The sequence below is a fragment of the Dreissena polymorpha genome, chromosome 13, assembly GCF_020536995.1.
Source record: "Dreissena polymorpha isolate Duluth1 chromosome 13, UMN_Dpol_1.0, whole genome shotgun sequence".
Classification (NCBI taxonomy): Eukaryota; Metazoa; Mollusca; class Bivalvia; order Myida; family Dreissenidae; genus Dreissena; species Dreissena polymorpha.
Window position 1 is genome coordinate 18,724,799 of NC_068367.1, and position 16,703 is coordinate 18,741,501.

The 16,703-nt window shown below is 37.1% G+C and overlaps 1 protein-coding gene and 1 pseudogene across 1 annotated transcript; both read left to right on the forward strand.

Moving 5' to 3' along the window:
* LOC127854500 (radical S-adenosyl methionine domain-containing protein 2-like) overlaps window positions 1–13,178 on the forward strand; it is a 58,197-nt pseudogene extending 45,019 nt beyond the window's left edge.
* On the forward strand, window positions 3,936–12,711 carry LOC127856507 (radical S-adenosyl methionine domain-containing protein 2-like). The gene is made up of 7 exons (XM_052392781.1): window positions 3,936–4,383; window positions 5,566–5,727; window positions 8,353–8,489; window positions 9,912–10,004; window positions 11,109–11,258; window positions 11,803–11,835; window positions 12,430–12,711. The coding sequence occupies exons 1-7, from the start codon at window positions 4,011–4,013 to the stop codon at window positions 12,592–12,594; spliced, it is 1,113 nt and encodes a 370-aa protein (XP_052248741.1). The 5' UTR covers window positions 3,936–4,010; the 3' UTR covers window positions 12,595–12,711.
* Window positions 13,179–16,703: the final 3,525 nt, after the last annotated feature.

Here is a 16,703-nt window from a genome sequence, read left to right on the forward strand (position 1 = left end):
AAGTTATTTAACGTGATGTGAAGCCGATATGTAAAAGCTACTGGACCGACTATGTAAAAGCTCCCGAAGAATGGACAAATTTGTTTAGAGCATTATTCAACAAAACAAGGGACAGCTTTAAACCACGTCTTCAAGTTATGGTTATTAACAATAGTCTAAATCAAACTCGTTAATGTACAACATTAATCGTATCAAAATGTACTTTATGTAAACAACATCTATTTTGGAACTCTCAAAAAGTAAGGTACATAATTAGAAAAATCACGAAACTTAAACGTTATATTTTTTTGTCGGAAGTGGTGTTTTTTTTTAATGTAACACGTATCATTATACATATATATTCCATTTCGTGTTGATGTTATTATAACTGTATAAATGGAATTACCTTATGCAGTCGCAGAGGTATTTGAAGAATTTCTTTCGATTCGTATACAATGTATAAACGTGCTTGCGAATATACTCTTTATAACATTCACAATGTTTTTTTCTATATACTTTAAAACTCTTATTTTGGAAGTGTTCCACGTTGGTAGCCAAATAAAGTAGAACGGCATAACATTTCTCAACATATTATATATCATTTTACGTCGAAACACATGTTAATATATTGAATTTGTATTTTTTATTTTGCAGTTCCAGGCTTTATATTCCTTATGTGTATTTCTAGTTTGAAATAAAATTTTATCTATTGAAAAATGTACATAAATATCCACTTTTATATTGTATTCTTTTTGTATAAATCATCCAACGTTGAAATAAAATATTGCACAACGTCATTTTACGTCCAAATAAAAGTTTTTTTTGTTTAATTGTGCGGTTTCATATCGTTTTCTCCTATCATATATGTCAAAAAGTTGTTGTTTTTAAAATGCAGTCTCATATTGCTTTTTCCTTGCATTATGCCATTTTAGTTTGGTTTAAAAGTTAACTTTTTTATATTGTCCGTTTCATATTGTGTTCTCCTTGTATATGTCATTCTACGTTGAAGTACACATTTGAATATTGAACCATTAAAAAGTGCTGTTTTTTATATTGTATTTTCCTGGAATAGATGTCACTAAAGAACAAAAACCTGTGTAGTTTCATATTATATTATCTGTTTATAATGTATTTTCCTGGAATAGCTGTCACTAAAGAACAAAAACCTGCGTAGTTTCATATTATATTATCTGTTTTTTTTGTAGGCTGAAATTAAAGGTTATACATTTAAAAAGTGCGGTTTCATATTATATTCTCATTGCATCCGTTATAATACGTTGAACTAATAATTTATACATTACACAAAATAATTGCAGTTTCATATTTAATTGCCCTTGTACAATTGGTGACTTTTCTAGCGCAACACGTATTCAAATCATTATAGCTCCCTTATTGTAGAACGGATTTTGTTGAAATTTGGACATAGACTTATTAAACACAGATCTATTAATTCATGTAAATTTAATTGAATGAATCAATATTAAAATATCAAACATAACAAATTAAAAAAAATCACTGAAAAAGTAAAATTTTCAAAATCGTAGATCGTAAAATAATAGTGTGAAAAGTAAAACGCATTATCGTACATGTCTTAATGACCGACCGGCTTGCAACATTGCGCTCAAGGATATTTAGCCATATTGCTTTTTTCTAATAAATGTTATGTTTTCCCCAACCCCCCTAAAAAGGAGAAAATTTAATAAAATAAGAATCATATCGCGTTTCACCATTTTCTCGTGTAAAAAGATGAAACCATACCTACCCCATGTGCAAAAGCGCTCGATTGTCACGGATGAATGATTTTATCGTTATCTTGCACAAAATATAGTCACATGATCACATGTGCGATTTAAAATTAAAATCTTAACTAATTACTGAGATATTCAAGTTTGAAAGTGTTGCGTTAGAAAAGTCTCCAAGTGTACACACACATGCATATGTTTTGCCAACGAAAGTTTGAGTTTCCTGTTCGATTTTATTATCGTCATGTATTGAATGTTATTTTTTATTACATGAACGTCACTAAGGATTATCATATAATTAGACAAGTCATCTGAACGCTACTGTTATTTGCAACCTTGAAGTTTGGGATTACGTTTGCGTTACGTTATCACGTTGTCTCATTACGTGCTGAGTGCGTTTTTTTTGTTGAGAGAAATGAGGGTCGCTCTGAAAGACTGAAAATGACCATCGGAAGAGGTCTTGTCCGCTCACAGATAATAAAACATTGAGGAGGCTTGCAGCAGGCGTTCCGAAGATGGCGCGTCACCAGCGACTGGTTCCGATTCCGAGTCACCAGCAACTGGTTCCAATTCCGAGTCCCCAGCGGCTGGTTCCTATTTCGAGTCACCAGCGACTGGTTCCGATTCCGAGTCACAAGCGGCTGTTTCTAATTCTGAGTCACCAGTGACTGGTTCCTATTCCGAGTCACCAGCGACTAGTTCCGATTCCGAGTCACCAACGACTGGTTCCAAACCCGAGTCACCAGCGAATGGTTCCAATTCCTAGTCACCAGCAACTTGTTTCAATTCCTAGTCATCAGTAGCTGGTCCATTCCGTGTCACTAGCAACGGGTTCCAATGCCGAGTCACCAGCGACTGGTTCCGATTCCGAGTCAACAGCGACTAGTTCCAATTCCGAGTCACAACCGTCTGGTTTCTATTCCGAGTCACCAGCGACTGGTTCCGATACCGAGTCACCAGCGATTGTTTCCAATTCCGAGTCACCAGCGACTGGTTCCGATTCTGAGTCGCCAGCGACTAGTCCATTCCGAGTCACAACCGACTGGTCAATTCCGAGTCACTCGCAACGGGTTCAAATGAAGAGTCACTAGCAACGATTTCCAAAGTAGAGTCACTAGCAACGGGTTCCAATGCTGAGTCACTCGTAACGAGTTCCAATGCCGAGTCTCTAGCAAATGGTTCCAATACCGAGTAACTCGTAACGAGTTCCAATGCCAAGTCACTCGCAACGGGTTTCAATGCGAGTCACCAGCAACGTGTTCCAATGCCGAGTCACTAGCAACGGGTTCCAATGCCGAGTCACTAGCAACGGGTTCAAATGCCGAGTCACTAGCAGAGGGTTCCAATGCCGAGTCACTCGCAACGGGTTTCAATGCCTAGTCACTCGCAACGGGTTTCAATGCGAGTCACTAGCAACGTGTTCCAATGCCGAGTCACTAGCAACGGGTTCCAATGCCGAGTCACTAGCAACGGGTTCCAATGCCGAGTCACTAGGAACGGGTTCCAATGCCGAGTCACTCGCAACGGGTTTCAATGCCGAGTCACTCGCAACGGGTTCCAATGCCGAGTCTCTCGAAACGGGTTCCAATGCTGAGTCTCAACAACTGGTTCCAATGCCGAATCACTAGCAACGGGATACTTTCAATTTTTAGACTGTTAATAAGTGAACTGTTATGGGTTTATGACCTATCTTTCATATTTTTATTTCGCACCGCCTCCCCCCCCCCTCACCACACATCCTGGATCCGCCTCAGAAACGTGCATTATTTACGCTTAAAGAATCATAATAATTATCTTATGGCGCACTTTCAGTCTTTTTGTATTTGACAAAGTGTATAATGCAATAGGTAGTCTCATATACTGTAATTTCCATTGGCTATACCATTCGCTCTGATATTTGGGAAGCCATCTGCCCTTAACTCGATCATAAATTGGAAACAGTGCGCTATTGGTCCGTGCTTCCGACAAAATACGTCATCCAGCGATGGAAGCGTATTTGCACTGTACAAACAGGCCGGATTTTCCAATCGTAGGCGCTTATAGCACGTGCTATGAATAGATTGTAACTCCATTCGTTTATATTTCGATATAGGGAAACGAAAGTAGACCGGCATCTTCGTCGGGAATTTCGATACGTTTTCTGAAAAGCTCAAGGTCGCATTAAACGCGCGAGAGTTCATTCTAGCGTATATATTCAGCCGCCGAAACAGGTCTGTTGTGCGAAATATTGCTTTTCAGAAAGTACTATACATCTAGAATAGCATCTAAATTTACTTAACATTTACTATCATGATGGAGTTATTTGCAGCTACCGCTTGCATACTCTGCGCGGCGCTTTTTGCGTTCTTGCTTGCGATTAATCGCGTTCGGCTATATAACAAACTAAAAGAACCTAATAATAATCTGTGTGCCACGGAAAACACGTGCTGCGGTGAAATAAAATTGCAAAATGGCGAACTGCCGGCTGGAAAACTGTGGACGAGAATGCCGACTGTCATGCCGTCGGATGAATACGCCGAAAAAGTAGTCCCACTAAGCGTGAATTATCATTTCACGCGGAAATGCAACTACAAGTGCGGATTTTGTTTTCACACTGCGAAAACATCGTTTGTGTTACCGCTTTACGATGCGAAGAGAGGGCTAGAACTCTTGAAAAATGCGGGTAAGTGGTTGATCAATATACTTTGATATGAGCGGCGTTCTGCGAAAACTGGGCTTAACGCATGTCCGTTGAGTCATTTCAGATTAGTCTGTGCTGACTTTGCAGTCCACGCAGGCTAATCAGGGACGACTCTTTCAGCGTCTACTGAATGGTCCGTTTGAAGAAAAACTCTTCTAAACGAAAATCCACTTTAAACGGAAAGTTTCGTCCCTGATTAGCCTGCACGGACTGCACAAGCTAATTTGGAATGACACTTAAAGCTGTGCCCAGTTTTCCTAGAATGAAGCTCTACTGAAGTAGTTGTTTCACGCGATTCGTCGTCGAAAATGGCTTGTTTAAGACAATAGAGCTGTCTTTATTTGAATTAAGAAAATATAATCTTCTAGATACTGATGTTTATTTGGAGAATCTAAAATGTCTTATAATACAAAAGAAATAAATTATTGAATTGATTAAAATCGATCAGACTCATATTTACAGAGTGCATTTATTATGTCTGTATGATTTTTTAGTTCCTTGTTACTTTTTGTTGTGAGAAATTTTGAACTTTACCTCGATGCGTGTTTGTTTGTTGAGATTTAAACTTCGAATATCTCGTATGTTTACATCTCACCAGTGAACCGCAGTTTATGAATCATCAAAAAAATACATAGGCCTCGCTCTGTGATAAGGGGGTTAATGCATGTGCGTAAAGTGTCGTCCCAGAATAGCCTTTGCAGTGCGGATTGCACAGACTAATCAGGGACGACACTTTCCACATAAACTGGAAGGGTCGACCTTTAAACGAAAAATACAATAAAAACGATAAAGTGTCGTCCCTGATTAGCCTTTGCGGATTGAACAGGCTAATCTGGGACGACACTTTAGGCACATGCATTTTAAAACACCCTTTTCGTAGAGCGAGGCACATATATATATGTATATAGGCATATAAACGACGTTTCAATTTCTCAATAAGGTTATTCTGGGACCGGTTGCTGAAAAATCAAAACTGTCTTTTAACTCAGACCCAAACAAAATTAATTTTAAGAGCAATGTTACTATAAAACTATTATAGCTTACAAATAATTAAAACATACGATACAGTCGTAACATTTTAAATCACATAAATAACTTGATAAAAAAAATAACTATCCGTTTAAGTTTTAAGCAACAAGGCCCTGTTTGTTTCCATCGTTTAAGGCATGAAGAAAATCAACTTTTCCGGTGGCGAACCGTTCATAGTGAAGAAGGGAGCGTTCGTCGGGGAGCTGGTTAAGTTCTGCAAACAGACGCTGGGCGTCGAGAGCGTCAGCATCGTCAGTAACGGAAGTCTCGTCTCGGAGCGCTGGTTTGAGCAGTACGGTGAGTGCTATCATAACCCCGCATGAGCCGCGTTCTAGGGAAAACCTGGCTTCATGCATGTGCGTAAAGTGTCGTCCCAGAATAGCGTGTGCAGTCTTCACAGGCTAACCAGGGTCGCCAATTTCCGCCTAAACTGGATGTTCGCTTAGAAGAGACATATTGTACACGAAAAATACAATACAAGCGAGAAATTGTCGTAGCTGATTAGCCTGTGCGGACTGCCCATGCGAATCTGGGACGACACTTTACGCACATGCATTAAGCCCAGTTTTTCCATTGCCCCGCCTACAATGTTAATTGTTTATGGAGCTTACTACCAATACTACTTCCATATTTTTAGCGTTTGATTTCATACTTCAAATATATCATCACAATGAAGCGAAGATGTGCAATACACACTATTTACTTGCACATGTGATTGCGTAAATCAATTTTAGTTATCGCGTCAAGATAATGTGACTCGCAGTTCGTCACATATATACGTGTTATCTAATACGAGTCAAATGTCAGCGTCGTTGCTATATTCAGTTTTAGTTTTTAGTAATATGATATCTACATAGCGTGTGTTTAGCCCACCTGTAACCTACATTCAATCAGCAGTCTTAAAATAGCGTTATCAATGTTTAATATTACTTACGTTATCGCCATGGGTAACAAAGTCAACGATTGTATTAAATTTATAACAGTTTGCAAATCATGATATATCTATATATATATATATATTAAATCGCATGTTTTGGTTTCATTCGCACGAGTTGGTTTCATTCAAGATTTCGTCCTTAGTTGTTTCAATGAGGTCGTCAACGTATCAGCTTCGCTTATTTCACATAATGAAAAGCATTGATTATTAATGTGTCTCTTGAAAAATCAACAGAAATCATTCGGCCAAGAACAATATGTATTCATATTATTTTTTAAAAACAAGTAAATTTGATATTTTGGTTGATTGTTTATGCTCTTCACGATGTTCAAAAACATTTTCTGAAAATGATTATTTCTTTATTTCTTGTCGTTCTCAGAGAACCAAAAGGCATACTGGGCATTTTGTAACGTTGACGCGTATGCTTCTAAAATGATGTCATAGCTATTTTTTTGTAAATGAGGAATATTCGTTCGAAATTGTATAAATAATACTACGGATCGTCCCCATATTCATGTACATAATTGTTTCATGCTCTTAACCGTAAATGAATCAATTAAGTGCGGTAAAAATACGCCATTGAAATCATAACATCTCATAACACACTAGATCAATTATTTATAAAAAAAATCTGTTTTTTTTAAATAAAAATGGAATATTTAGCGATCATGGAATATGCAGTAAAAATTGCACTTGAATTATATTGTTCATATACAAACACAATATTCTTAACCATGTGAACGATAAAAAGTACAGATTAAGGTTTATCCTAAAAAGTTTTGGAAATTTTATTATAAGAGCGGTTTAATAATATCGCATCTTACAACCATTATAGCGGAGCTATAATGTTTAATGTGTAACCACGATGGCCTTGACGGTAGATCGTTTACCGGTCATGGACACTTGTGTACACTTTAAGTAATGACCTATTTAACGTACTTTTTCAAGTTACTCGAAGCACGCCGTCTTGACATGCTTATAACTTGTAAACAATAACGGTTTATCATGTAGTAGTATCCATATCGGATTTGTAAACAAACCGAGGCCAAACAATAGTAATTCTTACCATTCCGATAGTAGGCCGTATCGCAATGTAAGCCTTAATGCGTAAACAAGTTGTTTGTTTCCGCTTACCCAACCGACCCTACTTTTCACGCGCCGACCCGTAATTTGACTGTTGTGTTGCAGGTTGAGTCTTCGGTCATTTTTGCGAAATTCCCTACCGGGTAAATTACTTTTAATTTTGCGATCATGTTTGCTTCATGCGATCATATAAACTAAATTAACTTGAAATTAACTGAAGCTAATTCACTTAAGACTATTAAAATACAAAAAATGATAAATAACGATGATTTCTGCAAGGCAATGCATATTCTTATTAAACTGGGAATTAATTATTAAGAACGCAAACGAAGAAAACAAGTTCAGCCGACCGATACCTACCCCAAAATTGTGTCGATGTTAGTGGAAACTTGTTTTTCTTTTTTTGGCACACACAAATTTGCCTTTAGAGTAATATGAGTGCGTCACCATTATGTGAGCTATATCTTAGTCTAGTTCGCAAAAATATGTCGTAAAAGTAAGGTAAAAGAATGATACTTTAGAAAGTGTGTGTGGGGGAACAGATAAGTGACACTTTTTTAGATTGAACGGTCTGTATAAACGCTTCTAACAGCTGTCCGTAATATGAGCCTTGCTCTATGAAAACGTTGGTAAATGTAGTCCACACAGGCTAATGTAGTCCACACAGGCTAATGTAGTCCACACAGGCTTATCAGGAATGTAGTCCACACAGGCTAATCAGGAATGTAGTCCACACAGGCTAATCAGGGACGAAACTTCCCTCTTTGTGACATTTTCGTTTAAAGGAAGTCTCATCTTAGCGCAAGTCCAGTTTAGTCTGGGACGACACTTTACGCACATGTATTAAGCCCCGTTTTCCTAGAGCGAGGCTCGTATCAAATTCCCGTAAAATATCTCTTCAGGTGAGTTTTTGGACATTTTGGCTGTCTCGTGCGACAGCTTTGATGCCGATACAAATGAGAAGATCGGTCGACAGCAAGGCCAGAAAAGTCATCTGATTAGCCTGCGATCCGTGCGAAGACTGTGCGCTGATTATAAGGTAATACACTGATGATAAACCATAATTTATCGATAAGCATGCGAAGACTGTGCGCCGATTATAAGGTCCACGGATGATAATCAATAAATTATGGATAAGGCTCTGATCTGTGCGAAGACTGTGCGCCGATAATAAAGTAATGCACCGATGATAATAGTTTATCGAAAATAATTTATAATTTAATCGCTGAATTTATAAGCTCTCTCTGTACGATGGTCAAACAGTGTTTTGTAGTTTATGTATTTATGATAAGCAACTAGATGTTGATTATCCTTCAATTTGTACGATGGTTGTGACCAGGTTTTACGATCATATATTGCTGATAAGCCTTTCGGCTATTGACAAGACTCCGAGCTGCATGATTACAGGTAATTACTCAATTTTTTCGGACACTCTTAATTTTCGGACACCCTCTTTTTTAGCAAACATAATTATTTTTCGTGACTCTCAATTTTCGGACATACGGGTGTCGTCCATAATTAATGTCTCTTAATTTTCGGACATTAGATTTTACAGCGCTATTCTACAGACTTCGGCCCTATTTTCGCTTATCTTGTGACACTTCGATCATGTTTGTTTTTTTACAACCGGATTAAGATCCTTAAACCTTGCAGATGCATGCCTGAGGTCAATGGTTTATTACATTCGCGTAATTTGGTATAACACCATGCTACTGGTAGGCAACAATTGATTCATTCAACAGCATTTCAAACTGATCTGTTTTATGAAAGAAGCATAATCTGTTATGTAATTACCTTTTGTTCTATATCATTTCAGACAATGTGAAGTTGTATTGATTTTGTTGAGCAGAGAAAGAAGAATAAATCCCAATAAAATAATTGTAGATTGATTAATTGCTTTTATTTCAATATAAGTTTCGGCCGTCTTAATTTGTGTCTCTCAATTTTTGGAGACCTGTAATTTTGGATATTTTTCGTATCTAAATTTTCGGACACGAAGAAAAAAATAATTAAGTGTCCGAAAACGTAGAGTAATTACGACATTATGCGGTGGTTTAAAGATCATGCATTGATAATATGCATTCAAAATCTCCTATCTTTACGTTTGTCATTATTAGTATGTTTGTGCAGGTGGCATTCAAACTGAACACAGTTCTACACACGTTTCAAAATCTCCAATCTCTGCGGACGTCTTTATAAGTATGTTTTTGCAGGTGGCATTCAAACTGAACACAGCTGTGTAAACGTTTCAAAATCTCCAATCTTTGCGAACGTCTTTATAATTATGTCTTTGCAGGTGGCATTCAAACTGAACACAGTTGTGGACACGTTTCAAAATCTCAAATCTTTGCGAACGTCTTTATAATTATGGTTTTGCAGGTGGCATTCAAACTGAACACAGTTGTAGAACGTTTCAAAATCTTCAGTCCTTGCGGACGTGTTTATAGTTATGTTTTTGCAGGTGGCATTCAAACTGAACACAGTTGTGAACACGCACAACAAGGAAGAAAACATGGTGGAGGAAATAATGCAACTGAATCCGTGTAGGTGGAAGGTAGCGTAACGTAGTGGCATTTATTTATTACACCTTATGTTTAATTATCTGAAAATTTCCTGTTAAATTAACACATTTTACTATGTTTTTGACATTATGACATACTTTCGTTTGGTGCTTTTATGTATATTTAGATAGGTACGTTTTGTATTAAGAGAGATTGTAAACGCCAGACAGCCGGGGATACATAATTCGCAATGTCTTTTTGTCAAGCGGCCCAATTTGGTCTCGCATGTATCTTGTTGATTAGAAAAATGTTTGGGCTTTGAAAGCGTCGAGTTGTGTGCGGTATAATTCCATCGCATTACGCTACAGTAGGTTTGCACAGAACATGCAACGGGTGACATGTGGGTCGAGTTGGCATTCTGCTTCAAACCTCGATAACGAAGTGGGGTATTTTTATGAAAATTTATTTATGTGTCAAGCCTTCGTCCAATGCCATTCCATTGTTTCTGTTATCAGAATATCAGTACACCAAGAAGCGTTGCGTATGTGAGATAACTTGCGATGATGTTTACACATAACCTATCTCAATACATTGCTTCCGATTATATAAAATGTAAATGGGTTTAAAGGTTATCTATCTGAAAATAGGCATACGTTTTCCGCTTAATATTAGACGTGATAAATACCTAGTTATTTCCATTAATTTTAATCTGAAATTTAATGATAACTTATAAAGACCTCGTTTGGGATTGGGTTTTTAAGGTGGGTGGAATCAAGGTCTAGGTAACCATCATTAAAATAGATAAAGAACACAAGTTTTCACGCAAAAGTTAGAGAAAAAATAAACTTACTTTATGAAACGTCATGCATTTAGATTTTTGAACATGACCTCTCTTTGATTATCATATGTCACGAGTAATGTTTCTGAAATAAGGAATACGGTTTCTGCTTAGCATAAAACATTCACATAATTTAGCATTTTTGTTAATGCTACTGTTTCCTGTTTACACCTGCGTAGCTAGCAAAAAACATTTATCTAACTGTCATCATTGACTCAACTTGTTGCTAAATCTTAACTTTACTTGGTGCTGAATCTTTGCAATAACTGTGATCAAGTGATACAATAAAGACTAATTATGTCGTTTTCGTATTCCCCAGGTATTTCAGTGCCTCCTGATAGACGGTGAAAACACCGGTCCGGATGCACTAAGACGGGCAGAATCCTTTGTCATCACCAATGCTGAGTTTGACGAATTTCTCCGAAGACACAAGGATGTCGAATGCCTGGTGCCAGAATCTAACGAAAAGGTGCGAGCGTTATAATTGGTTGGTTTGGATTGTTATTTTCGCCCTAACGCGGTCTGTGAACCGGAACCACGTTTTTCATGAACACATAACCTGGATTAAGTGGTTAACCAGTACAAAAAACAACAACAGTTTCTCACAACTGCCTGCCTAAAATCAGTGGAAGAGGGAGGGGGGGGGATAGAGACTGTATAATTTGTTCAATACAAATCCCCGTACAACTGACCAGTCGCCAAATACGCGATCGCTCCGCCCACTAAGTTGTGCTTTCATAAAAACGCTTATTCCATTACTCCGACAGTCTTTGTTTGTCGGATCATGTGGCCGCAATAAACGAAATCTGATTGATTATTACCTGAGTTTGATTGACACCAGGCGAGTGGCCAATTAATGTGGACGGACTGGGATTCGAGCTTACAGAGTCCGTATTCACAGTGATGGCCACGATATTTTATAACGTTGAGTGTTGTACTACTTTACGTTACTGCTTCACATTAGTTCTTACTCTGTTCGGCTTTTGCTTACATGTTTATATGTTTTGTTTCAGATGCAGAATTCGTACCTGATCCTTGACGAATATGTAAGTTTATCAAATTCAACCTGACCCATATAAATTTACGTTTTGGTACACAGCAGAGAGACAATGTTGCTCAAGTTGTTTGGTTCTTTACAAGACAAAACTCCGCAAACGACTGAGCAGTATCGCCTGTTACATTGTTTTACTAGAGTAATCAATTATTTGGTAGTATATGTAGAATATGTCTGATAATGCAGTTTATATAAATACCGACGTGTGTAGGCCGACTACCCTTATGCACGTCTTCTTAATCAAAATGACATCATGAAATGTATGTTTATGAGACAATGGTTTGCTCATAGTATTTTACACATAGCTAGCAAAAATGCGTATGAGCCTCGCTCTTCGAAAAAGGGGCTTAATGCATGTGCGTAATGTTTTGTCCCAGATTATCCTGTGCAGTTCGCGGGGACGCCACTTTCCGCCTAAACTGGATTTTCGTAACAAAGATACTTCCTTTAGATGAAATATACCATAATAGCGGAAAGTGTCGTCAATTTTAAGCGTGTGCGGACTGCACAGTCTAATCTGGGATGACACTTTAAGCACAAAAATTAAACTTCGTTTTCTCAGAGCGCCCCTCATTTTTGTCCACAGATGAGGTTTTTGGACTGCACGAAGGGTGCAAAAGAACCCTCGAGATCTGTTCTGGACGTAGGCGTGGAGAATGCGCTCAATTTCAGCGGCTTCGACGAGAAAATGTTCTTCAAAAGGGGAGGCAAATACGTCTGGAGTAAAGCCGATATGCAGCTGGATTGGTAGCCTCCCGTTTAGAGAAAACAATTACCTTGACTAATTTAGTGTTTTGTTTTAATGTGATATTGGATATATGTGAACATTTCGGCAGCTAAAACATTATTTTTTGACCGGATAAGGCGTGTCGATAAGGCCCAGAAATTTTAATTGAAAGGAAACGCGGGACTAAAGTCTTATTTCAGGTTTCAGAGGTATTCATGGGCATTACATAATAACATACACGCACAGGATTTCAAATTTTTGATAATCAAATACATACATTCTATAACGACTTAACACGAAAAGCAGAGAAGTTATGTTTAGTTGGGAACGAATATTCCAATATTAGAAAAGAAACAGAATATTTGAATCCAAAATTGCGATTTGGATATTCGCGATTTAAAGAAATTAATTGATGTTCTTTTTTAAAACAGAAGTTTGTACAATAACAGTTTTGTGCTGACGACTGCCATGTATTAATCCGTGACCATTTTTGTTTGATTTTCTATCAATCATGTTCATGTGTTTGCTAGTATTATTTTTTGTTTGAATTTTTATACTTTGTACTTGATTATTATTGCCAATGTTTTACTCGTCTTTTTCGCATAAATCTCGACTTTTATTTTTTTTAAATATATTTTAATTTATAATTATCGGTTGTTTTATTTAAAAAATAATAAATACAGTGCATGCGTTGTTGTTTTTTTTCTTATATTATAGAAGATTAGTATTTTGTGTGCTTTTTTATGATTTGCATCATCACATGAACAGCAGTAATACCATCGTCATAATCAACGCCATAATCACCAACAAAATCAACATCATCACCACCTTTGTTTGGTTTGTTAAAAACATGGCAGGTGGAGAGCGGACAAGTTTTCCTCAAAAGGCTAGGGGCGGATCCAATATTGTCGGTGCGTTGGAGCTATGATCATTTTAAATCACAATTGGAAGTAACTAATGCTGTATTTTAAAATCGTAAAAATTGCATAAGTCAGAGATATGACTCTGGTGTCATCTGTCTAGGCACAATTTAAATTGATCACGCGAGTCTTAAACCCATGTAAAATTGAATTATTAGTACCGACACATCATAGAGACAATGGTGCAGAACAATGCCATTGTATAATTAACATACTCCTGTTACCATATTTTAAAAATGGTGTCTTTTTGGTAGTTTGTCTGCATAGCTTTTTGCGTCGGCCTATCTTTACAACTATCAGAGTATGAGGTTGTTACTTCATAAGCAGATATAAGCTCGAATTAAGGGGCATTTCATTGCTTATCATTTTCCTGTTGTTGAGGAATCGCTTTGTGTGGCCGACCATTTGAGTTTTCGTACGTACCTTCTCAGTGTTTTTAGCTTGTACGAATTTATAATCGTTCTAAGCTGTATGAAGTTTCCCCTTAAATATGACTACGTTAGGTGTTAATATATTGACAATATTTAATGAAAATATGACTACGTTAGGTGTGAACATATTGACAATATATAATTAAAATATGACTACGTTAGGTGTTTATATATTGACAATATTTAATTAAAATATGACTACGTTAAGTGTTAATATATTGACAATATTTAATTAAAATATGACTACGTTAGGTGTTAATATATTGACAATATTTAATTAAAATATGACTACGCAAGGTGTTAATATATTGGCAATATTTAATTTAAATATGACTACGTTAGGTGTTAATATATTGGCAATATTTAATTAAAATACGACTACGTTAGGTGTTAATATATTGGCAATATTTAATTAAAATATGACTACGTTAGGTGTTAATATATTGACAATAATTAACAAGCAGATAAAGGGTAAATAACTAGAAAAAAAGTAGACATACCTTCGATTAACCGGTGTATTTTTCAATCAATGCCGCTTTACACTATATTATTCAGTTTATTATTACAATCCCTTGCAAGACGGTTACATTACATGCTAGAGCAGAACAACAACTATGCTTTGTTTTGCTTATGGTTCGTGTTCTGTAGTGTAGTAAGAGTAAGAGTAGTGGTTAGGTACAATAATTTCTCTCGTAACAGAGTTTCTGATGTTTTATTGGTTGCTATAGCGAATGCGTATTTACTAGTATATAGTAAATTAAATAATCAAATCCGAAGTAGTTCAATGAACAAAAACACTACGATACGATAATGCATTACATGCTTTAATGTTACTTACAATGATTAACGACTGGGATACACAAACAAAACATGAGAATATGTTCCACTCAATAGATACACAGCACAACATTTGACATCTTTATTAGTCCCTTACTGATTTCAACGGAGGAGATTGTAAGTTAGGCCTCAGTCCGTCATGTCCATATGTCTGTCCGTGCGATCCTGCGGTTGCTCGAAAAGACACGTGGATGCCTTTTGGTATACATGTGCTTATAAATGGCAATGTGAGGATTATGCGACGTTTCACAACACTTAGGTTTACATGTACTTATAAATGGCAATGTGAGGATTATGCGACGTTTCACAACACTTAAGTTTACATGTACTTATAAATGGCAATGTGAGGATTATGCGACGTTTCACAACACTTAGGTTAACATGTACTTATAAATGGCAATGTGAGGATTATGCGACGTTTCACAACACTTAGGTTAACATGAATTTATAAATGGCAATGTGAGGATTATGCGACGTTTCACAACACTTAGGTTAACATGTACTTATAAATGGCAATGTGAGGATTATGCGACGTTTCACAACACTTAGGTTTACATGTACTTATAAATGGCAATGTGAGGATTATGCGACGGTTCACAACACTAAGGTTAACAAGTACTTATAAATGGCAATGTGAGGATTATGCGACGTTTCACAACACTTAGGTTTACATGTACTTATAAATGGCAATGTGAAGATTATGCGACGTTTCACAACACTTAGGTTAACATGTACTTATAAATGGCAATGTGAGGATTATGCGACGTTTCACAACACTTAGGTTTACATGTACTTATAAATGGCAATGTGAGGATTATGCGACGTTTCACAACACTTAGGTTTACATGTACTTATAAATGGCAATGTGAGGATTATGCGACGTTTCACAACACTTAGGTTTACATGTACTTATAAATGGCAATGTGAGGATTATGCGACGTTTCACAACACTTAGGTTTACATGTACTTATAAATGGCAATGTGAGGATAGAAAAACAATTTTATAGAATATTGTTATATTGTTGCTTTATTGTTTTTACCTAAGTATGGTACATGCACAAAATAGCATAAAAATAAAGCTAATATTTGATTAAACATGCATAATATGGCTGAATGCTATACTTTTAATTTTATCGACTTAAAAATCACTAGGTCGACTCACGACATTCTCTCGACGCTCGACATGCTCTCGACGCTCAATACGACACTCGCGCGATATATCGAGAAAATATCGCGTAAGTGTCGTATGTCGACCGGTGTGGGAGTATTTTTTTCATCATCAAGCAAGTTGTTATAGGAACTTTTTCAGTTAAAGTAAAAATAGTGGCATCTAGTAGCAGCAATAACAGCAGCAGCAGCAACAGAAGCAGCAGCAGCAGTAGCAGCAGCAGCAGTAGCAGCAGCAGCGGTAGCAGCAATTCCAGCAGCAGCAGCAGTAGCAGCAGTAACAGCAGTAGAAGCAGTAGCAGCAGTAGCAGCAGTAGCCGCAGTAGCAGTAGCAACAGTATTAGTAGTTGTAGTAGTAGTAGTAGCTGCAGTAGAAGCAGTAGCAGCATCAGTAGCAGCAGCAGTAGTAACAGCAGCAGCAGTAGCAGCAACAGCAGTAGCAGCAGTAGTAGCAGTAGCAGCAGTAGCAGGAGTAACAGCAGTAGCAGCAGAAGAAGGAGTAGCAGCAGTAGCTGTAGTAGCAGAAGTAGCTGCAGTAGTAGTAGTAGTAGTAGTAGCAATATACGTAGTAGCAGTAGTAGTAGATGCAGTAGTTGTAGTAGTAGTAGTAGTAGTAGTAGTAGTAGTAATAGTAGTAGTAGTAGTAGTAGTAGTAGCATTAGTAGTAGTAGTAGTAGTAGTAGTAGTAGTAGTAGTAGTAGTAGTAGTAGTAGTAGTAGTAGTAGTAGTAGTAGTAGTAGTAGTAGCGGTAGTGGTAGTGAGACTGGTAGTAGTGGTA